General features: G+C 37.9%; 2 protein-coding genes across 5 annotated transcripts; one reads left to right on the top strand and one right to left on the bottom strand.

Annotated features, from left to right (window-relative positions):
* Nucleotides 1–283: 283 nt before the first annotated feature.
* On the top strand, nucleotides 284–1,021 carry LOC121241523 (arabinogalactan protein 13-like). Its single transcript, XM_041139316.1, has one exon. It carries the CDS (start codon nucleotides 402–404, stop codon nucleotides 579–581), a length of 180 nt encoding a protein of 59 aa, XP_040995250.1. The 5' UTR covers nucleotides 284–401; the 3' UTR covers nucleotides 582–1,021.
* A 2,056-nt stretch (nucleotides 1,022–3,077) lies between these two features.
* Nucleotides 3,078–24,545, bottom strand: LOC121241115 (mediator of RNA polymerase II transcription subunit 13-like). 4 transcript variants are annotated; one of them, XM_041138737.1, is made up of 12 exons: nucleotides 24,396–24,545; nucleotides 23,234–23,468; nucleotides 22,147–22,416; nucleotides 13,891–15,258; nucleotides 12,817–13,051; nucleotides 12,609–12,771; nucleotides 8,858–8,945; nucleotides 8,629–8,707; nucleotides 7,799–8,094; nucleotides 5,966–7,067; nucleotides 5,136–5,477; nucleotides 3,078–3,914 (listed from the first exon to the last, which is right to left on the bottom strand). In XM_041138737.1, the coding sequence occupies exons 2-12, from the start codon at nucleotides 23,447–23,449 to the stop codon at nucleotides 3,304–3,306; spliced, it is 4,770 nt and encodes a 1,589-aa protein (XP_040994671.1). In that variant the 5' UTR covers nucleotides 23,450–23,468; nucleotides 24,396–24,545; the 3' UTR covers nucleotides 3,078–3,303. The 4 variants fall into 4 exon arrangements, with proteins under 4 accessions (XP_040994671.1, XP_040994668.1, XP_040994669.1 ...); XM_041138734.1 differs by lacking the exon at nucleotides 24,396–24,545 and having other exon boundaries at nucleotides 23,234–23,560; XM_041138735.1 differs by lacking the exon at nucleotides 24,396–24,545 and having other exon boundaries at nucleotides 12,609–12,750; nucleotides 23,234–23,560.
* Between the last annotated feature and the right edge of the window lie 703 nt (nucleotides 24,546–25,248).

Below are 25,248 nucleotides of genomic sequence, written 5' to 3'. Positions count from 1 at the left end.
TTAGTGGTTAAACATGGGCGCACTCTTCTTTTATTTTCAATTTAATACAGTTGTTGATTTGAAAAATAATAAGGTAGGGACCGGACAACCCACAAATCCGACTCAGTAACATGGAAAAAATACTAATAACAACTAACAAGACAGCAAAAGGCGGGGACCCATAAAGTCATGTTTTGACAGCTGTATGACAACAATGGTAAAGCCACCTCTGTGCTGTGTTGTGTCACCACAACGTTCACATTCTCTCTCTCTCTCTCTCTCTCTCTCTCTCTGTGGTTAATAAATATCCACAACCCACTGCCATTGGCTTACATTGCAACTCTACCATTCCTCTGTTGCCAAAAGGGAACCCATCTGCAAGGAAGGAATTGTAGCGCTCCTTTCACCGAGCATTTGGAGAAATGGAGGCTATGAGGTTTAAGCTATTCGTGATAATGTTGGTGGTGTTGATGGCCATCTCTTCTGTTCAAAAAGCTGCTGCAGCTGAGGCTCCAGCGCCTAGCCCAACATCTGAAGCTGTCATCTTTATGCCAACTTTCTTTGCCTCTCTTGCAGCTCTGGCTTTTGGTTTGTTATTCTGAGCTTTTGTGGTCAATCCATTGACGCACGTAGATTGGCAGCATAATGGTTTATTTATCTTTCAAACCATTTTCTCCCTCGCCGTCTCCTTCTTTCTGTAAATTTGACAAGTAATGTGCTTTTTCGTGACTATGAAAGAGTGAGGGGAAATTGGTTGGGTTTTTGATTTGTCCAGGTTAATTTAATTATTGTTGATTATGTTCATCCCATGGTTGGATTTGTTTGGTTGTGATTGATGTGTTTTTTATGGTATTGTAATATAAATTTAATTTAATTGTGTAATTTTTTTTCTTTTATATGGTCAGATTTAGGGTAATGATGAGATGATGGGGAGGGGTATGTCATGACCGGTGGTGGAAGGTGGATTTTGGTCTCTTTCATGTAATTTTTCCCCATTGTATTTGTAATCCATTTGCTGTAATAAATTCTATACATTTCTGTACATTACATTTGTGAAGTAAATATTATCATATGCATTTTATATGTAGTCTGTTGCTGAATTACTCTGTTTAAGTGCCCAAATCCAAATAATCATCAAAACGTAATCCAAATATACATTCATTTTGTCTCACAATCTTAACTCGGGGGATTGATTGGAAAATGAGAGAGACATTTTGCTGGCCAGTTGTTGAGATGTACATATATCTGTCTTGGTTTCCTCCGCCTGAAGTATATGAAACCAAATCAATTCAACTTAGAGGGATTCCAACCCAATACCAAGCATTATAAGACTAACTTTTGAGTTTTAGTATACTTTAAAAGCAGCCATTTCGTTGGATATGAAGATTCAAAAAGGGCATGAATCATAACCACAAGGGAAAATATTCTTTGTAGAATGATTCAGCGACTTCTGATTGTTCTATTGTAAGAAAGAAAGCTCCCAATGTCATTCAGTGAAAGCTCTTTCTGTTCCCAAATGCGCCACGAGTAACTCTCCAACTTTTCCCTTTCTTTATTATTCTATTGATTAGGAAGTGATCAAAATAAAAAAATGAAGGGCACAATAATGAACATGATGATAATGATGAGGATGATGATAAATACACCATTTGCTTTCTGAATCTTTTATAAAGGTTGAAAACGGTAAATTGTATACTATAGTCGAAATGTTGGGAATTACATAGCATTGAGCTTATAACTATCTCTGCGATATCCTCCTACTATAGTCTATATTATATTATTTGGAAGGGAGTTATATGGTTGAGTTACTCCTCGATCGTATCCAAACGGGGCCTTAAGAGAGTGGGCAAAACACCATTATGACATGAACACAATAGATGTAGCTTGTTAGAGAAAGGTCTTATAAAATTACAAGGCAATTAAGGTAATTTATTGAACTGGAAAGGAGGCCAAAACCAGTAATGTTGTGAACCAGACACAGCACATGCTTTCTGGGGTCCAATAAAGTTGGGGACCATATGGAGACAACTAAACCCTCTTTTGTTTAACATCTCAAAAGTTTCACTTATTTGCCTTAATTTCAGGACTTTGGGCTTAATTTGTTTTCTTCTTCTTTTTATTTGCTTTCCCAGTGTCCGCATGCATAGAACAAAGAAGAGATACTTCCCTCCCCTTCTAATTCGCTTTGTTGTGGTCTAAAAATATGTAAACTAGGAGGAGGGAGGATATAAGAAAGATCTTTAGAGAAAAAAAAAATGAAAAAGGCAGATCATGATTCATATCATATGCTTTGCACATGGGGGTCTTATTCTCATAGACACAACATACATAATCACCAGCAAGGGTGGTTTGATTGCGATTGGCTTTGTCTCCACGCTAAAGGCTTTCAAGGGAATGGGGCCCTGCAATTAGTGCCAACCATGTTACTTCGTTCATTTGAATAATTTATCGTTCTCTCTTTCTTTCATAGAAGAGATTCGTATCTTTTCTTAGAGCTTAAGAGTGATCTCATCACTATTGACATGCATTCCATTTTCATCTTGGTTTTGTAATCAAAATTAAGTACAGTTGGGTTGAATGGTAAAGTGCATTATTGGCAGATGCAGCCCGTTCAACCATATCGCGTGCAACGTTGTTGTTCTTTAACTCCACGCCGAACTTCACCGGCAGTCTTCCAGTGTTTGGAACTCTTGCTGGAGCGGTGCTCAGAGGTAGTCTAGATCATTGCAAGCGCTCCAAGAAAGGAACGCTAAATACGTGCATACCATGTAGATTGTAGTACAATTCCTTCCCATTTAAACTTAAAACAAAATGTCCTCGTGCTCAAGGGAAGTACATTCGATCATTTTCTCCCGATGCCCCAAGTGGAAACATGGACGTGCTATTAATTGTTACTCTTAATTTTCTCCTCATGCGGTCAATATGAGATTAAGAATGATGAAAAGGAAATTAGAACCAATGGCACGTAATAGAAGGCACCGACAAATCAACAACTTCAATTCATTGGAGCCGCACAAACCATTCATGAAGAGTTAGAAGAGCGTCTTAAAATTGGACTCTAGCGTTACCTATCTTCAAACTTTTCAGCTTAAAAATAGCCACAAACTGAAATGTCTCTAATCACCTTAGAATTTTTGTGACGCCGGGATCAGTGGGCAAAAATAACATACACAGATTACATGCTATAATCTTGTGCATTGGAATAAAACACCAGACGCACTATAGCCCAGCCGATTAAACGCTCATTTTGAATTCATCTCTCTATAAAAGTCTCCACTAAAAATAAGCCTAAAAAGTCTTTTCTTACTGTGATAATGTTTTAACTTACAGATGCAACTTATTTGGCTGCTGAGAGAGCTCTTTATCAGCAAACTGAAGTAGCCTTCTCAGTCTTAAAACCATGTCACAATGGATCGGCAGTGCAGTCCGTCGCTCTAAGTATGCTGGACTAACAGTCATCCAAGATAGTGCATGAAGCTCTGCAGCAACAGACTCGAGAACTAAATGGGTCTCAATTTCGAAATCTTTAGCCTCAGAGCTTAAACTCCTACCGTCCTGTTTATTAACACCTCCAACAAACATGTCTTGGATAATGTTAGTGCCTCCGTAATAATCAATAAGGCTGATACAAAGAACTGAAGGCCATTCTTCTTTCAAGTTGCTTCTATAGTCTTTCCTCATGGAAGGCACTGCATTTGAAACTACAAAACCAGTGGAAAGTGGAATTGCAGGGCCCTTGCTGTGCAGGAGATGGGCCAGGGGAGGTGATTCTGTAGTGAGACACGCTGGGAGCTGTAGAGGTGTTGCAGGGAGAAAGTGCATGCTGGGTGATGGGATCAGAATGTATGAAGCAAATGTAGAACCAAGGGACTGTACAGGCTTGAACCCTTCATGATAGCCTGACGGCCCCATACCACCGCCACCTTGAGTACCTCATGCACAATGTTTACTGTCAATACTACAATAAAAAATTTGTATGCCACACTCAACTGCATGTCATGCTGTGAACCCTATTTAAGTGGCCAAAATCTAACAATTTATCTGAACCAGTTATCACATAATTCCGCCTACCATTTTTTATAGTGTACAATACAACTGAGCAAGTTTCCATATAAATACATTTAACTGTTGTTAACATTATTCCCAGACACTAAAGTCCCTTGGGCTAAATGACACCTCTAATCGCCAATATTAACAGAGGTTGTGTAAAGGATCATGAGTTCAAATCTGTGAGATGTTCAAATAATTTACCAATAAAGAAGAGGGAAAAGAAAAAAGACGTCACCAACCACCTCTTATAGAGCTGAAAAAGTTTGCTTCCCTCTTTGCCCGGAAGGTGGAAGTTCTTTTGGGTTTTTCCTCTTCTTCTTTTTCCGGGGGGGGGGGGGGGGGGGGGGGGGTGTGTGGTTCTCAAACATAGACAGGCTTCGAACACAAGTAGCTGATGGTTTTTCCTGGTTTTCTCATGTTCTACTATTCGAATGACCTCTACAAACCCATCTCCTTACTATAACATGTTTCCCTGGAATTGAATGACCTCTACAAACCCATCTCCTTACTATAACATGTTTCCCTGGAATTTTCAAAATCTCTACCAACTTTACAAAAGCAGCCTCTTTTCCAGGATACCAGAAGGTCTTGAGTTGATCACTTGATTGAACAAAAGAAGAAATAAAAAAGGTCATCAATTGTTTTTCCAAGTAACTTCTTATTTCCCATAAATGCCAAAAGGTCATCATGACCAATTCCATGTCTTCTAAGATAAGATCGATCAAAAAAGGACAAAAAAAATGTTATTTTCAAAATAGAATCAGATTTAAAAAAAATTGCAAGGACACATACTTCCCCGATCAATGCATGTTCCACACATGGCTCACATACCTATGGATACGGATTTGGCTTATTTTTTATAATTTATAGCCTTTACAATAGTTAGCCATGTAAAGAAACAGAAAGACAACAATACAGTCAGCATCATGGGCAGAGAACATATCAATAAGATTCTCAAAGTGGTAAGCAGAGAAAATTGTTATGTATATGCCCAAGATCCAAGTTTTCAGTGGACGAAATGAATGGTGCATATTATCTTACTTTATGTGACACGAACGCATATAAGGGGACAAGGAATGGAGGGTAAAGAGAGCGTGCCTGCTTACCAGGAGATGATGAATCTTCTTGAGAAACTAGATTTAAAGAATGGTCGACTGAAATGGCAACAAAACTAATGCTCTGCACCCACTGAAGCAAGCCCCTTGAGCAGTCAACCAGTGTCTGCCCACACATAAGCTTCTTTCTTGCAGCGGGTTTTCCTAAATCACCTTTTATAAAGCCAGAAGCTTTAGCATAATGTAGGGTCTCTTGAATCAAACTCAACTCCTGTTGCTCTAAGGAAGTACTATCACTGCTTGCAGGAATTCCATTGTGCACAGATTGTCGAAGTTGCAGGGGCCATTTTTTCACCTCAGAACCTCCAATTGAATTAATGGCTTTTTGCCACTCTGTTTACGATCCAAATGCCCGTGAAAATAAAAAAATATCAATTCTAATTTGAGAAATGGATATATAAAGAAAGGTAAAGTACAATTTAAAACCCTGCTGAATGCTTTTAACATACAGACTTCATAGATTTAATTAACAACGTCTGAAAAATCAATAATAATGAAGAACACGATATATGAGAAAAAAATTGCTACATGATATGTGGGTTCTTCTTCTCATGGTAAAATTGTCAAGCATTACTTCAAAATGCGTAAACTTATCTTCTCCTGCCAGACTTTGTCAATGAGAAGAATCTTGAGGGAGGCAGTTTCATTATTTTTAAAAACAAAAGCTACAATATTAATGGTCCATTGAACAATGCACAGCTGCAAGCCAGCTACAACTTACTATTTGACTACAAAGCAGAGCAAATGGAACAAATCAACAACAATGCAATCAACAGTAATTTTCACAATACTAGATAACATTGTGGAAGAAACTCATATACCTAGGTATTCGAGTTCAAAGAAACTCCCAATGCGCACAATCACAAAATCTCTAGGCTTGGCAACACCAATGTCAGGAGAAGAGCATGCCTGAAGTATCTGACAGCCTTGCTGCAGAACTTGAACGAAAAGGCATTGCAAACCCTTAGTGTCCTGCCTACTGCTGATTCCACCAAAGGGGAATACATGGTTGTCAAGCAATTCTCCCCTTGAATCGGTCCAGATGCATACTAGCCAACGCCAATCCTCTGTCCACCCATAACAACAATGTAGACTTGGAGGGGTCTTTTGTTGGCTAAACCCAGAGCCAATACTTTCAGATCCATCAAGTTGGGAGCATGATCCAGCGTCTGCACTTCCTGCTGAACTTAAACCCTGCATAAAGCCTCCACTGCTATCATCAGACAATGGCTTTGCAGGTTCTGACACCATATTACCAGAAATTGCAGGTGAAATCCCATGTTCTATAGAACCAGGTTCAGCGAGAATAAAAAGAGGTTCAAACATGTAGTGAATTTCACCTTGAAAATACCCTGTTCTAACTGACTCACAACTTAATCCTTCAGTCCTTGTTGTCTGCCAAGAATTATCCCAAGCACTAGTCCTCAGGTTAGCTTCAATGTCACCCTCTCTGGAAAGGGAATGCACAGAAATTTGAGGACCTACACAGTCCTTCAACATCCCTGAAATAGGAGAAGACATTTGTGTCAGGACTGAAGGAGACCTACTAGATAATGATGACAACTGGACCATATCATTAGAGGATCCTCGCAAAATTCGACGAGCCTTGTTATAAACAGTGAAGGCAGTCTCCTTAAGAATGACAAGCTCATCATATGATGGACTTGTAACTCTAAAAATGGCATCAACTGTCACAATCTGCAGTACCAATTGAGGAATACTAAAGCCTGAAAGTACTAAAACGTTTGATATAGTTGCTTCATCCACGGCTTCTGAGCAGCTTAAAGCCTTTCCAACCTGACTGTGCAATATAGATCTCTCCCTATCTGATTGGAGAATCACCGATCCAACAGCAACAGAAGACTCAACGACGGTTTGTAGAACTGCAGTTGGGTCAGGGAAGGGGCACACCACATATATTACCTGGATAGAAAGCACGGGTAAGTTAGGTACCCTCACATCTGTTTGGGCATGATAAACTAGCACTCAGCAGCATGGATAAGGCAAATAATAAAATTTAACATATATATATATATATATAGGTGGCAAGCTATTGCCTGTTGGAAATAATCAAAGCCAGAACCATCCTTTCCACCCCTAACCCCAGAATCACTTAACATGCCTGAGGAGCATCACATGCAAGCAATTAAAGAATCCATCTTGACCAATTCCCTCACTTAAGAGAGCCCAGAATGCATCCAAGATCATTCTTGGGGTTCAGAAAATGCCAACAATGCAATACGTCTTTCAGAAAAGTGAGAAGTAGATCAAACAGAACCTCATCGAATATGAACTGATCAACTTCAATCAGGTCAGACAGTGGAACTTCATCTTCCGGCCAAATGTATTATGAACTATTAAAAGCAGAATGATGCTCCAGATTACTGAAAATTTGTATAATATAAGGCAAATATTTTACTAAATATGTTCTTCACCATCAATAATACTTGGCAGATTACATTGAAGACCTAGTAACTGCGATAGTGCAATTCGATGAATCCTTGATTCCACCAAATATGGTGAGAAAAATGTTTAAGATAGCAACCTAATACATCATTGGAACCTATACTCCAGCTGCCAGAGAGAGGAAAAATAAGAAGAAAATAAAAATGTTTCAATCTACAAAATGATGAAAAATAGTAATTGCCACTTACCATACAAGGACCACAGCTTCCATCTCTTGGGTTTGTGGACGAGTATGGACTAAGTTTCAAGCCTTTTAGTGCCTTTGAAAGGGACTTAAGGTAGCTCGTCAAGTCCCAATCATTGGAAAGAGAGAGAAAATAATTGCTTATTGAGCCCATAAGAGATGCGTTACTGCTTTCTATCCTCATTGATTGAGGACAATCAAGTAGAACAAAACCAGAAGATGACCATTTTGCAGAATCTATTTCCATTTGGTCCCCCAAACTTTGTGGTGAATGACTACCCAGTTTACATGTCTCATAGACTGTAACAAACATAAAATATGTAGAGAAAATGCAGAAGTAATCCATTAGTCTTCTCTTTTAAGAGACATACGAAAATGACATCAGTAAGACGAAAAATATACATGTATTCCGAATGAAGGATGAACATCTGGTACGTATAAATAACATATAGTAAAGCATATATTTCATGAAGGAACTAAAAGTCCAGAAACGCATTACATTTTAATGTAACCCAGATTCCAGATAGTGTAGATAACAAGGCCTTTTGTCTAAGAGCTACTCCTATCATTACATTAATCAAGGATAATGCTGCTTTCAATATAGGTAGCATTGAAAACACAGGGTAGACATTATCTTCTTTTTTCTTCATTTGATCAAAAATAAGTTTTATTTAATCAACTTATTACACGCAGCAACAATCCAATACCATTTAGCTTGTCGCAACTGAGGTATAATAAAAACCTATTTTCAGCAAAACTCTTAAATGCCTTTGCATGCACAAGTTAAAGAACCAGTTCATCTGGACTTGAAGCATAAAAACACCACGCACTCACCAGTTCCTAGTTGTTGGAAAAAATCAGCAGCAGCAGAAGTTAATGGATCAATGTCTGGACATATAACATTATAAGTAACCTGCAACAGTTAATGAACAAAGTTGCAGAATCATTGATATAGGAAAGCAATTTATAAAAGTTCTTCAAAAGGAAAATTACAAAAGTGCAGAGTATGAAAACCGGCAGCATCACCAATATGTGTTGCAACTGGAATTGGTATTGGACTTACAGGTTTCTGTAAAGAATATGGTTTAAGAGGAGCCTTCTCCCAGAGTTTCAGGGTGCTTGCAGACGTCTTAAGCCAATCATCCTGGTAACTATAACAAAAATCATAATTTGTGACTCTCCGCATATGATGAACAGTCAACTTAATCTATGAGAAACGGCCTATGTTAGTCTACCATCACCATAAACAATATACCACAAAGCAAAACCTCATTATTTGAAGCATCCCAAGAGACCCAAATCATCCACTAACACCTTAAGCAAAAAGATGACTGAACCATCCGGGAAATATTCTTTCAGCCACTTTGTTTCTTCTCACTGTGGAGAAAAGTTTTGAAAATTGCTAATCTGGGCAAATATCTTCCAAAACCTTTTTAGTTTCCTACCTTGTAATTGCTGTAAAGAACACCATGTAACCTTTTTTTTTTTTTTTTGATAAGTAAGAAATAATATTATTGATATGAATGAAATAGGCATAGGCCATGTACACAGGAAGAATACAGAAGAACACCTAAAAACATTCTAAGTACTATAAATTAAAGACAAGAAATCATGGACATTGTCCCCGTTTAATACAATAGCTAAAAACCAAAGCATTAAGGTGTCGAGAAAGAAATTCTTCAGCTCAATTATTGAGCATTCCTTATCTTCAAAACAACGTGCATTCCTTTCCGTCCAAATACACCACATGATGCACAACGGGATCATCTTCCACACTACTACCACTTGCTGACAGCCTTGCACCTTCCTCCAACAACCCAACAAATCCACCACCCTCAAAGGCGTAACCCATGTAACATCAACCCTTTAGAAGATCTCATCCCACAACACCCTTGTTACTTCACAATGTAGTAAGAGACGGTCCACAAATTCTCCATTCTTTTTACACATGCAACACCAATCCATCACTACACATCCTCTCTTCCGCAGATTGTCCGTAATCAAGATCTTCCCTGTGAAATAAGTAGAGTAAATTTTGTTTTACAGAAGATGTCCTGAATTCAGTCGTCAAAAGGCATTTGGACAGGATGGTGGGCCATATTACGGAGCTCTTTTAAAGAAACTAGTTTCTGTAATTACCAATTAATGTCTTAACACTTGTCTTGAAAACTATTTTAAGTTTATTGCTTATCCGAATCTCTCTTTGTTTTCTTTTTCCATTAGAAAAGCAACTTCATATCTGGTGTACAGGTTGGAGATGAGTTGAGGGAAGATGTTTTCCCCTTGATATCTTCTCCACCAATCAACAATATAGCTGGTTCATCATCGGACTGGGTTTTGTGAAAGGTTAAGATACAACAGTGTGGGGATTATGCGGAGGATTTGAGGACCAATTCACAGCACTACTCACCACAATTGAGACAGGCCACTTACTTGGAACAAAATCAAGATCTAAGAAGAGCACAAAGTTAAAGCGTCTTACTTGGGAAATCAACTACAATGCTAAGCGAGGGAGGACTAGAGGGAGGGCAGACCCAATTGTATTATGAAGCCCAAGATTTTAACTTGGAATGTCCGGGCACTAAACGATTTTAATAAGCATCTCCAAATTAAAAACTTGCTCCATTCATGGAAAGTTGATATTGAGTGTCTTCAGCAAACAAAAATGGAATATATTTCTCGTAGGATCGTTCACAGTTTGTGGAGTTTCCAATACGTAGGATGATCCTATTTAGCTTCTAGGTGAGCTTCAGGTGGAGTATTAGGGCTCGTTTAGATAGTGAGATGAGATGAGATGGTTTTAGATGAGTTGAATAAAATATTATTAGAATCTTATTTTTTAATATTATTATTGTTTTGGGATTTGAAAAAGTTGAATTGTTTATTATATTTTGTATGGAAATTTGGGAAAGTCGTAATGATGAGATGAGATCGTTTCTCTATCCAAACAAGTCCTTAGTTATGTGGGATACAAGGTTGGTGGAGAGAGTTGAGGAGTGTTTTGGGGAATTTACAGTGGCTTTCTTTTTTAAAAAAGTGGTAGATGATTTCGGGTAGGCCTTTGCCGGAGATTATGGGCCAGGGACATGCCTTGGTGCATTGGCAGTGGCTTCAGCATTATCCGGTTCCCAAGTGAGAGATTGGGGGAGGCGTGCCTTTGTCACAAGCAGGAGATTGGAGGATCATTAATGTTAGAATTGCATTCTATTCATCATTGTGCAAGGTACAATGTGGCCTAAGGTGGCCTTTATATAGGAGGCCAAACCACTACAATGTCCTCACTTAAACCATGTGGGACATACCATTCATACAAACTATTCACACACTCACATATACACTAACAGACCCCTCAAACTCAAGGTGGATGAGAAACCAACTTGAGGTTGTCAACCAAATAACGAAACTAAGCCGTAGGTCAAAGTCAAAGGTCAACAGTTTTGATGTGGACAACTGCTGACTTGGCAGGACATCGTGGGAAGACTGCTGACGTGGCAGGACGACATGGAAGATTGCTGACTTGGCAGGACGTTGTGGAAGGCTGCTGACTTGGCAGGACGTCATGGAAGACTACTGACGTGGCAGGACGTCGTGGAAGACTACTGACTTGGCAAGACGACATGGAAAGGCATGCCCACGTGGAAGAATAAAGATCAGAGCACTACTCTGATTTGGTAGACTGCTAACATGGCAATCTACAAATGTACCTGCTGACATGGCATGCCCACATGGATGAATAAAGTTCAGAGAACTGCTCTGATTTGGTAGTCTGCTAATATCGCAATCTACTAACGTGGCTGCTGACATGGCATGCCCACGTGGCACAATGACGTGGCTCTGATACCATGTTAGAATTGCATTCTATTTGTCATTGTGCAAGTTACAACGTGGCCTAAGGTGGCCTTTATATAAAAGGCCAAACCACTACAATGTCTTCACTTAAACGATGTGGGACATACTATTCATACAAACTATTCATACACTCATATATACACCAACAATTCCCATGGTCATCCAATCGGGCTTGTCTAGATTGGATAGGTTCTAATTCCTCCCTCTTGGGCTTTCTTCGGATCATTTCCCTATCAGGCTTAATGTTCATTATTTCCTTGTATCTATTTTTGCTTCCTAGCTAGGTGTTTTCTCTTATATACATCTAGTGTACTTGGCTACGCCGATTGATATTAATAAATTTTTACTTATCAAAAGAAAAAAAAAAAATCTACTTAATATAATATAAAATTTTCAATATAACTGGTATAATAACATATATTGTTGATAGCTCTGTGGGTGATCTGCAGGCTTATTGAAGCCTCAAAGTAGGCCTAAGGTCCAACAGTAAGTAGAGAAAAGACATTTCATGGCAATCCTTTTTTTCCCTTTTGGCCTCATTCTTATTTTTTTATAGGATGTCCCTTCCCGTGCACCCAATATAATTAGGTCACAAACCTTTCAGCAAATAAGGGACTACAGCACATATGTGATTTAACGTTTTGAAAAGTTAGAATAAGTTGATTTTGATCGTTACACTCAAATCTCTGATAAATGGCAACAATAACACCTAACAAAATGAGAAAATTTCATAGTTTTATTAAAATGTGAATATTTTCTTTCTGTCCTCAACAAGATGTAATAAGCCTCTGATTGTTATGAATATCTCCTTTTCACACATGGTTCAGAAGTTGAAATCAAATTACAAATATATGTAATATGCATACCCATTGGAACTAGGCTTTCCCAATCTTAACAAAATATTATGAAGAGGTAATTAGATATTTTAGATGTCAATTTAAAAAAATTTTAACAAGGTATCATACCCGACAAGTATAGCAGGCAACGGAAGAGCAAAAAGTGTTGGTCTTAACCAGGCGCATGGCTCTGAAGTACGGATTTCTTGGTTAGAGATCCTCTGGCATGTGCCATCTACTGTAGCTCCACCTGTTGCGCTAGAGACTGCATCTATGGTCAAAATGTTTATCACTGAAAAGTCAATCATGCCATATGTCTACACAAGGATAATTATACCTTTTAGGCAAGATGATCGACTAGCAGAATAGTGGGACGGATCCATTGGTTCGGCTGCAGATAGCATCACAGTACTCGACGAATCTGTGCATTCATTTATGGAAGACTTGGCAGAGAATCCATCACCGGCACTTCCAGCATCAACTGAATGATTGCGGCCTTTGCACCAATCATTGACGGACAATGGCCCATCCAAAATACCAAATGCAGATTTTAAGACTCTCTTAACGTCAGACTGCAACAAATTAATCACAGATAAAGCAAGAACCTGAATAACAATATATCCTTTTTATAAGGATCATTACATGATGAATCCACTAGTACATAACAGTCTCACACCCTTAGGCTGATTTATCCACAACCACAAAGATAACTCCGAATAGATTGCTCAATTGACAAAGTAAAAGTCGAACCAGACTGTTTTGCTACAGAGCATTACAATCTGTATTGTCCATGCAGTACGTTGCTTTCCCAAGGAACAAATATAAAAAAGGAAACAGTTTCTATTATATTACCTAAAATTTTAAAAGATATCCCACTATGAAGCTTTTAGACCCTGTGCTGCTCAAAGTATTTGTCCATGCACAAAAAAATTGGAATACATGCAATAGCCAAATAAAATGTGTATCATTCAAGGACATTAGCATGGAATTTAGTGCAACTATAATAAGCAAGTTGATTTTTTAAAACAAAAAATAGCACTTCAATGGGTAAAATGCTTAAATTGAACTGAAAAACTCTATTAATAGAGAGAGGATCATTTATCCATTCTTTAGATGCATTATACGCAACAAACTTGTGATTTATGATTTGTACATCAGTATATGGTCAAGCCCAGCTCCAGTGAATTCATTGTCATAAGATCATTTTCATAAGAAAATCCATTTCCCACATTCTTCTGTCTAGCATGATTCCTTCAGAAGATAGTACTTGTGATTTGACATTGACACATAACTGAGATAAGCAGGAACACAGCACAAACACTATGTAAGTGTATGATGCAAAACCAAAGAAATAGATGGTTTACCTATCTAACAATAAGATATATATTTCAGCAAAATAATGAAAGCTTACATCAGCAGAAGGTGGATCCACTAACTCCACACCAGCAATGTCAAGGGCATGACAAGAAGCCAGAGTCCCCCCACAACCAGCATGAACCATAGAAGGTCCACAACAAAATCCCTGCTTCCACTGCTCTTGTAAAGCAAGCCAACCATAAGGACCATCGCCACAATCCCCATCTAAGGTCAGATCAACAAAGGAAGTAGCTTGTTGGACAAGTAATGCCATTCCATCAAGAAGCTCCTGAAGTGGTTGCATTTGCCCAAAAGAAAGGACACCTTCCTTATTGAAAGAATTACAAGGCAAGGATGGGCTAACTTCCATATTTGGAGAATTTGAGGACTTCGGGACTTTAGGAACTCCAACAGAGCGCAAAACACCAATAGGTGCATTGAGGCACCCATCAAGAGCTACATCAATATCACCAGCTATTCTAAGTGGCATAGATTCTTTCTTTCTTGCCTCATACTTGCCAGATGTATTGTCTGTCATAGTACCTTGGTCACCAGGCAGCTGATTAAAACCAGTACTTCTAGTTAGCCTACTCAAACCAATAGGCATAGGCCTACTGGAAGATAATAGCGTGTGCCTTATCCTGCACATGGAGGCCTGGAACATAAGGCATTCAACGTCAGTTGCAAGCAAAGTCTTCATAGACTGAAGAAAAGGTGCCAGTTCAAGGGTGCCTTCGGCTACTTTCCTCAGGGAAGATTTAACAGCATTTGTCGAGTTTAGATTAGGAAAGAGAGATGGCGTCACCCCATCAGACATAGGGAAACTATTAACTGCAAGTAATCTTTTTTCATATGGCTCTTTTGCACTCTCGACATGAGTGTAATTATTTTTTGAGTAGATAACAGCATCCGCATCATTCCTTCCGAGAAAGGGTATTGAGTTCATGGGCATGCTAGTCTTCTCATCTGATCCATTAAAGTAAGGAGAAAAGGGTGGTGTTGCACCATATATGTACTTGCTTGAGCTTGAATTGGAACTCTCCTCTTTTATAGATTTCGGAAAATATGGGCTTCTACAAATTGATGAGGAAAACTCACTTGTAGGGGTCTCCACGGCTCCATATTCAGAAGCAAACCTCATCAGTGCTTCAGCTTTTATTATATGATTAAACTCGCCTGTAGAAGATGCTGGAGTGTGGCTCCCTAGACCTGACAACATGCTGTTTTTTGTGACTTCTTGAGTATTGCCGAGATACTCCTCCTGGGCTACTGGAACAGGTGGATCAAAACTCTCAAAGGATGGAAAACCTCCAGGCAGTAGCATCTGATCAGAAACATCCATCATCCCAACAGGACTTGTACCTACATCTCCATAATCTGGTGTAGAAAATATTAGTGTCTGTGATTCTGCAGTTCCTGGGGGCTTCACAAAACAACAGAACATCATATGAGATTCAATGGATTGTTCATCATATCACCTGAAAAGCATTTTAAAACAAAATAGAGGGGTGGGGTAGTGGGGGTGCAAAGGGAACCATAATTACTTGAGGGCGGAATAATCATGGTTTAATATCTAGCTTTTGTATTTGCAACTCAACTGATGAAATATAGATATAAAACTAATAAAAAAATATAACGGTCAGCCTCTACCATGTAACCACCTGCCTTGTAGAGGAAAAACAGTTCTAACAACATAAAAAGTACACTTTATCTTTAGGAGAGAGAGAGACAGAGACAGAGAGAGAAGGAAGAAACTTATGAAAGCATATGATTGAAATTATTTAAAACTTATGACTAGGAAATGACATTATTCCAAAAAGCAAATTTTTTAAGCCTTCTGAGGCAACTAGTATTGGACTGAATATTTTTCTTTGCACACACCATTTCCAACATGCTAAGATCAACCACCTATCTAGACATTATTATACTAGCCCACAAAGACCAAAAACAGCTTGCCATAATGAGCTAATTACCTCACAATGGAGTAAAAGATGATCGTCAAATTCCCCATTCCACTTGCACACATGATACAAATCTTTTTTTTATATAGGTAAAAGAACTTTTATTTAAAAAAAATGAATGTAGGCATGGCTCCATGGCGTATACAAGGGAAAACACCTAGCCAAGAATTAGTAATAGATACACGAAAAGTTGAGTCCGTTGAAATCTATAGCAATTGCCCATGACATTGGTGTATTAAAGAAGAAATGTCTAAGTTCATCCAATTTGCGTTCCTTGACTTCAAAGTTCCAATCATTCATTTCCCTCCAAATGCAGCACACTAGACACATGGGGACCATCTTCCATAATGCAACAATTTGTGGGATGTCGTACAGACCTTCCCAGCTGGCAGGGAGATCAACCAACCTCCCATGCATAATCCATGCTAGCCACCTCACAATAAAGAAGCAAATGATCCCGTCTCTCAACTTCTACACATGCAACACCAATCAATTACTATGATCCATCTTTTCATAGGTTATCCATGGTCAGAACTTTTCCCTAAAGACGCTGTCCAAAAGAAAAAAGCGGCCTTAAGAGGTGCTTTACTCCAAGGAAAAGGATTATGGTGCTTACTAGTGATGACCTCATACAAAGAGTGGATTCCCTTTTTTGAAGGGATCCAAAACATCTCATCACTTCTTCCATCCCTAAGTTTTTCTTTTTTCTTTTTTTTTTTTTTTCTTTTTTCTTTTTTTTTATAATTAATAAGAAACTTCATCCCCAAGAATAGGCAAAACTCAAGTACACAGGACATATACAAAGGTATTCTCTCAAAACAAAAGAAAAGCTAATACAAATTCAGGAAGTTAACATCATCCATTACAAGAGTTTTAGCCCACAAACACAAATTACTTTAAGAAAAAATCCCTAAGTTCTCCCACTGAACGTTCTTTGTCTTCAAAGCATCTCTCATTCCTTTCAAGCCAAACAAAGGAAATACCTACATCTCTCTAAAAACAAAAGAAAAGTTAATACAAATTCAGGAAGTTAACATCATCCATTACAAGAGTTTTAGCCCACAAACACAAAGTACTAAAGAAAAAATTCCTAAGTTCTCCCATCGAACGTACTTTGTCTTCAAAGCATCTCTCATTCCTTCCGAGCCAAATACACCACATTAGACAAGAAAGAATCATCTTCCATATATCAGCAGCATTCTTACTTCCCTTTAATCCATACCAACATGCAAGTAGATCCACCACATCCTTAGGCATCACTCAAAGTAAACCTGTTCGATTAAAAACCTCATTCCACAAAGACACGGCCACTTCGCAGTGAAGAAAAAGATGATTAACAGATTCTCCATCCTTCTTGCACATGACACACCAATCAGCTATGCACATACCTCTCCTCCTAAGATTATCAGTTGTCAAAACTTTGCTAAGAGATACCACAAAAAAAGCCACCTTGGTAGGTACCTTCACTCTCCAAATATTTTTCCAAGGAAACTCACAGCTCCTGTGACAGGTTAAAATACTATAAAAAGAAGAAACGGAGAACTTGGAATTTCCTGCATGAACCCACAGCATACTATCATCCACTTCCCAATCATTGGCATCCCTAAGAAAGTCAACATTCCATTGAATATTATTATCAATACATGAGAAAGAATGTTCCATAGCTACATTTTGATCACTTGCAATCTTAAAAAGAGAGGGAAAATCCGACTTAAGTGTAGAATCCCCACACCAAATATCAAGCCAAAAAAGAATCCTCTTCCCATCTCCCACCTTCAATTTAATATGATTAGAGAATTCCCCCCAACCTTTTCAAATGAACTTCCACAAACTCACCCCATCCGCGCCCCCCCCCCCCCCCCCCTCCTCCCCCCTAAACACACATACACACCACAAGCTTCCATATTTTACATCAACAACGTTTTTCCTCAAGGCATTTCTCTCCATATGATATCTCCAAAGTCATTTCCCAAGTAGTGCTCTATTAAACAACCTCAATTTATTTTTATCCCCAAACCACCACAATAAATCCATTGACAAGCCTTGTTCCAACTAACCAAATGAAACCTTTTTTCTTCTCCTTTACCACCCCACAAAAAATTCCAATATAAACTTTCAATTCTTCTTTCTACCTTTGCCAGCAATGGGAAAAGAGATGGAAAATAAGTAGGAACATTTGACAAAGTACTTTTTATCTATGTTAATCTTCCCCCCTTTAGACAAGTAATGCATTTTCCAACTAGCTAATCTCTTTTCAATTTTCTCAATCACCCGATCCCAAATAGTAACTGATTTATGCGAAGCCCCCAGAGGAAGACCAAGATATCTCATAGGAAGCAAAGAAATCCTGCAACCCAATATATTGGCCGAGTCTAAAATATTCTGAATGGAACCCACAGGAACAATTTCAGATTTGGATAAATTAACTCTTAACCCCGAGACAGCTTCAAAACACAGCAGTAATGCTCTTAAAGCACGAAGATGATCAGTATTGAGCTAACTAAATATCAGAGTATCATCAGCAAATAATAAATGAGAGACTTTTAAACAAATCCTGGACTCATCACCCACCACAAAACCTAACAAAAAGTTATCACCCACCGCCTTCTCAATCATTCTACTCAAAGCATCCTATCAAGAGCGCTATCACCAGACCAAATATCATGCCAAAACCTAATTCTGGAACCCTCGCATTGCAGTTAACAGGGATACTTCTGTGGCGGATCTGATTGAATTTTCTCATGGTTCTCACCAGTGGAATGTCCTCTTTAATAGGAATAGTCATGATTGGGAATTGAATACTGTTTCAGAATTCTTCAGCTTGATATACTTCATGGGAGGTATAACGGCACAGGGGGACAGGATGCAGTGGAGGCCCAACGGTAGCAAGAAGTTTACAGTGGGGTCATATTACAAATTATTGGCACCAAAAGGTAATTTTCTTTTCCTGTTGAAGAGTATTTGGAGGTCTCGCATGCCTTCCAAAGTAGCTTTTTTCATATGGACTGCTTCTCTTGGGCATATTTTGACCATAGATAATTTGAGGAAGAGGGGGATTGTGATGGATTGGTGCTATTTGTTCAAAAAGCATGGCGAATCAGTGAATCATATATTATTGCATTGTGAGGTGACAAGAGTGCTATGGGATGAGATATTTAAAAGAGTTAGTGTAGCTTGGGTAATGCCATTAAGGGTAGTGGACTTACTCGCTTGTTGGATAGGGATTCAAGGCTGTCCCCAAGTGGCGGGGGCGTGGAAGATGATTCCGTTGTGCATTATGTGGTGTACTTGGTTGGAAAGAAATGCACGGTGCTTTGAAGATAGGGAACGTACAACGGCGGAGCTTCAGAACTTTTTTTTACACACTTTACTGCTTTGGTTTTCAGCTATTGTGTTTAATGGAAACAATGTTCACGACTTTCTGGTTTTAATTTATGGATCCTAGAATGTATTTAGGTGTTCTCTTGCATACTTCTTGTGTACACCGGCTTTGCCTATTTCATTCATATCAATAAAATTTACCTTACTTATCAAAAAAAAAAAATCATAACAAAAAGGAAGGGAGAAATGGGATCTCCTTGTCTCAAGCCACGCGAGCTGTTAAAGAATCCAACCAGAGAACCATTCACCAAAATTGAAAATCTCGACAACGTAACACAGTGCTTAATCCACAAACACCATTTTTCTCCAAAACCATATCTCATAAGCAAATAGAAAAGGAACTCCTAACTAACATGGTCATAAGCCTTCTCCATGTCTAATTTAATTAACATTCCAGCTTCCCCCATTTTAATTCTACTCTCCAAACATTCATTTACAATTAAAACAGAGTCTAGAATTTGTCTCGCCCTTACAAAAGCATTTTGAAATTTCACAATAATCCTCTCCATCACCCTGCTCAAGCGGTTGGCCAGCACCTTTGAAATGATTTTATACACTCCATTTACCAAACTAATAGGCTGAAAATCTTTCATCTCCACAACCCCTACCTTTTTCAGAGTGAAATGAAAGTTCCATAGAATATAACAAATTAAAGAAGTTATAGAATACACCAATTTCCCAATCTTGGGTTGCCTTGAGGAAACTGACATTCCTCGGCATATAGCCTCCAGAAACTCCCAACAACTAAGACACCAAGGCTTTATATCAACATAACATCCTTTATTGTAGCTATCAAAACAACAAAAGCCAACTCTCCAAGGAGCATTGCTCCTCCAAATGGTCTATCATAGAAAAGTTATCAGACCTTTATATTTCCTCAAAGGGTTGCATCACAAAAAGTTTTTCATATTTAGACACCTCACTAAAAATTTTTATAATTAATACTAACATTTTATTAAAAGCGTAGAGGGGGCACAAACTAAGTACAAAGGAAGTATACAAAAGAATACACTTAACTATCTAGAAGAAGAAAATGAGCAAAACTCTTAAATTTAAAAAGAATGGAGACTTTCCAAGCATAAAGTGATCATTCTTTTCACCAATCCTATTCTCTTCACTCTCTCTGGATCTAATCTTTCATACACACATACTACATGTTCTCTTCATTTGGGTGAGGGCTCCAGGATTAAATTCTGGAGAGATATTTGGTGTGGTAATAGCACTCTACAAGAGATATTCCCTTCACTGTTTAATACTACTAGTGCTAAAGATGTCTCAATGGCAGAAGTCATGGAGATATCAGGGGGCAGATCCGTTGGAACATCACCTTTAGTAGAGCGGCACAAGACTAAGAAATGAGCAGCTTTGAAGATTTTTACAGCTTTTTGTACTCCATAAAACCGAGCATTCAGCAAGAAGACTTAATGTGGTGGATACCCCATGGTAAAGGGGTATTCTCAGTTCGCTCTTTTTATAAGGCTCTCACACAAGAACTCAAAACTCAGTTTCCGTGAAGAAGGCTTTGGAGACATAAGGTGCCTCCCAAAGTAGCTTTTTTTGTGTGGACAGCCTCGTTGGGGAAGATTCTCACAACTGACAACTTGAGGAAACAAAGGGTAATCATTGCATATTAGTGTTGCATGTGTAGAGAAGGGGGAGAGTCTATAAAGCATCTTCTACTACATTGTGATATAGCTCGAGTATTACGGAATAAGGTGTTCAGGAGATTAGACTTGTCTTAGGTTATGCTGGAGACAGTGGTGGAAATGCTGGCCAGTTGGACAAATCTAAGAGGCGTGCTCTTGTTTTTTGTTTAGATTTCTATATATGGCTCTGCCTATTCTTTGATCAATAAAATTTGTTTACTAATCAAAAAAAAAATCTAGAATGTTTATTATATGGAATTTGAATTTGTTATCGCTTCAAAGAGAAACAAATTTACATATTATTGGGATATATAGGTAGGTCTCCAGAAAGAAAGAAAAAAAAGGAGTAAGAAAATTTAGTATGCTTTATCCTCTCCATAAAGTTTAATGCTGCCTTTTTATCATGCTACAATAAGAAATGACATTATATGTTGTTTCTCTAAAAATTTAGGATTACACTAGCGACAATAAATTGCTCTCTTCCCCTCCCCCCAAAACCACCTTCCTCCTTGATACTCCCCTCCTCTTCTTTTGTCTTAAGACAGCTGAATAAGGCCTCGTTTGGTTGCACAAACAATTTCATCTCATCTAATCATTACAATTTTCCCAAACTCTCACACAAAATACAATAAACAATTCAACTTTTTCAAATTCTAAAACAAAAATAATATTAAAAAATTATATTCTAACAATATCTTATTTAACTTTTAACTTTCATCTTATCTAATCTCTTCTCATCTGTGTAACCAAACGAGACCTAAAGGTTGCCAAGCCTACCCTTATTGTAGTAGAGGATATAGGGAATAATCTTAAAAAAAGTCCTAGAACTTGATTTAATTAAAAACTGAGCTATTAAATTTATAGACAAAATTCCTGTGCCCCTATCTTAAATTTATTACCATCTTTTACTTATTTGAAAAAAGCCTCCAACCAATAAATACGATAATGACTTCCCATCATCCATCAATCCTCACAATATTAGAATTATCGAACATAGATCAGACAAGAACTGCAACACAAAAGCAATCCTTGCGTCCTAACAAGGCAAAAACTTTCAGACATACAAAGAAAATCATAACAAGAAGTAGCACATTCAGAAGAGAGAGGGAATATCTGAGGAAAAAACTCCCAACATTTGATTCAGAAAAGACCATTATTCTATTTAATTGACAAAAATATCATGTATCCTAAAATTGTGTTTACATAAATTTTTCCTCAAAACAACATAACGGATGAGAAGCTCCCTTTATTCGCATGACAGCATGTTATCCACTTTGATCACTTTTGCAAAAATTGATATTGCTGAAGAGGATAAGAAAATACCTCTCCAAAAGGCAAAGCATCATTTTCGAAGAAGTCCCCAAAATCTCCAAACTCAGAGAGAAGAGTTTGGATATCCATGACCATACATATGTCGTCATCGTCATAATCCCAATGGGATCCAATCTGATCATTTGCAACTCCTGTTATGGCTGAATTGTCAACTTCCATGGAAACAAAATCAGACTTGTACGCTTCTTGCAGAAGATCATTTGTCTCTGTACCCACTTGACCAAATGAATCTGTCATCCCAGTTCGAGGACGCTTAGAACCCTGCATTAGCATCAAAGCTCACTTCTTTTGCAGAATCCACACATTTAACATTAAGATATGAAGTAATATTCACATTCAACTCCCTAAAAAAGAACTCCTGGCAAGTAGCATAATCATGAAAAATAAATAGTATCAAAAGTAAGACTGTAGTCTGATAAACAAACGGAGACATCATTCTCAAGGGTACATCAGCACCATATTTTGTTGCCTCAATACTGTTTTGATGCTAGCATAATCAAATTGGAAGAAAATTTCATTTGCATCCACCAAACTATATTTTTAAAGTAAAATGGGATTCATAAGATTGAGGTTCAATATCACAAATGATGGAAATGAAGTAATAAATAGAATAGCTAACAAAGAGCTGCACCATTTGAGTTAACTGACGATCAAAAAAGCCAGTCCTGCATTTGGAGTTCACAATTTGAATAAATAACAAACTGCTCATTCATAGCAAGCAACATATCTGTAATCATTAGCTACATATGAATGTACCTATGATGTGTATGAAGCCTCTCCCTGGAAACAGTTGTTTTTCAGACAATAATTTACACTAGTATAGGCAATTAGAGACTAGCCCACCATTACTTCAACAATTTAAAGAACTACATCAATCCCTTCTGCAAGAAAAACCATGCACATATACTTGATAAAGTCACTTAGATACACATGCATAAATTAACCATACAAATGCATAAAATCTTATATACATCTAATATGAGTGTGACATACAATGTATTCCGAATAAAGCATACAATGTTTTCATGGGTGATAAATACATATTAAAAAACTAATTGCTTTGTGGATAATGATATACCAGTTTGGGACCATTCTCCGAATGATCATTAGAAGATAAACCAGACTGTCTACATGTTAAATTGTCATCATCTCCCTCAAGTTCACCGGCTGCTGTGTTCATCATGTGATCACTATCACTAGAGCTTCTGCTGATACTGCTATCGTTACCATTGCTACTACGATTATAACCATGCTTGGCAAGTATTCCATTGATTTCAGTCCATGAGCCTTCCATCAATTCCAAATTGCTACCACTGCAAAAACCAGAACGATAGTGAGAATTAGAAAGAGGAATCCAACGCAAATACCAACCAAGAACCAATCTACTCATTATCTCACATAATGTCATCTGTCATCATATGCAATCCATAAAGAAAAGGTAAAATAAGCTGGTTATTAAAATGTAAAAATGCTGTGATCAACTATGTGATTTAAAACATTAGATCCCATATGCATATAGTAACACAGCAATAAAAAAAAGAATCATTATATTAGATCTAGGCCACAGAACCAAGATTTGATGTGAGATAAAAAAAAAAGTCCTTGAATTTATATGCCTCATATCAACAAATTATTCAGGCAAAGTATCTGATAATTAACTTAGACAGTCAAAGGTGCATAGCGTAAAAGGAACATTCTTGATTGGAGCAGTGCATGAACAATAATAACTCATAAAACAGCAATAACCAGTGCATAAAGAAAGATGAGCCGGGTAGTGATGGTCCTATCCAATATTATAATCGATATTTATGGATCTGAAATGGAAGAGGGAGCATAAATGTGTGCATGCACACACTCACATACCAAGAAAAGGTGGAGAGAGAGGAAGGGGATATTATAGTGAGGGAGTCACTTAATTAGATAGTTCATAACAACAAAAGGAAAAGGAGCAAGAAACTCCTGAAAACTAGAAACAGAAGAAGCAGCATTCAGATAAATATAAAGACAGTTAAGGAAAAAAAACCCTAAGAGCCTCCATTTTTCTTTCACAAACTTCGAAAACTCCGATCATTTCTTTCCCTCCAAATGCACCACATCAAAGAGGACACAATCATTTTCCATAAAGTGGCGATGTGCAGATTAAAAGTCTAATGCATAAAAAATCAGATGTTTGGAGATGATCCCCTCATGCCTAATCTGACGCTATGCACAGACTGTTGAAGGCCAAGAAAAGACGGTACCAGAGTTAAAAGCTATTATTTTCAGCACTCTAAGGATGGCTGCTGCTGCCGCTGCTCACCACAATTTCCAATCTCCTAATTTTCTAGATTTCAAAGACATTTGCTCTTTTTCTTCTTCTTTGTTTGGTGTTTCCATTATATACTCGTTGTGTACACCCCTTCGCACTTTTAATAAAACACATTAATTATACTTAATTAAAAAAAATAAAATGAGTTAAGTATATATTTATAAACACGCCAAAAGATCCACTACCGTGAAGTCATTACCTACTATAGCCAAATCCTTCTAAAAATGGAACTCCATAAAGTGTTGGCTACCTGGCAGTGAAGCAATAGGTGATCAGCTATTTCCTCAATTTTCTTGCACATATAAACACTAGCCAATTACTAAAAGCATGCCGCTTCCTTAGATTGTCCAAAAGTGAGAACTTTCCCTAATGCAAACATCCAAACAAAGAAAACCACACGTGTGTTGCCCCCAAGTCCTAGGTCATATATTTGGTTGGACTTCAACTAGAACCCATTGGGCTAGGATTTTCCATAATTGAACTTTTATTTGCTTATTATTGTTTGAATTGCATGGACTTTGGGCTTTTTTTTCACATGGTAATAAGTGGGTTATGATAGTGGGCTTGATGTCCAGCCCACTGGACAGCTCGTGGCGCCAGCTTGGTACCCAAGAAGTTTAGAATAATTAGTTGACTTAGATATATATGGGATGTTTTCACCCACACAAAGTCAAGCTTTTGTGCATATTCATAGGGATGATGACAGCCCTAAGCTTCAAAGACTTTTCTTAATAAGGAAGGTATCAAGTGGTGTAATTGCCGGAGATAGGACTTGAAACAGATTA

This window comes from Juglans microcarpa x Juglans regia, chromosome 7S (genome assembly GCF_004785595.1).
Source record: "Juglans microcarpa x Juglans regia isolate MS1-56 chromosome 7S, Jm3101_v1.0, whole genome shotgun sequence".
NCBI classification, from domain to species: Eukaryota; Viridiplantae; Streptophyta; class Magnoliopsida; order Fagales; family Juglandaceae; genus Juglans; species Juglans microcarpa x Juglans regia.
The sequence above is the reverse complement of the archived record's forward strand: the minus strand, read 5'-3'. Positions and strand labels throughout refer to the sequence as shown.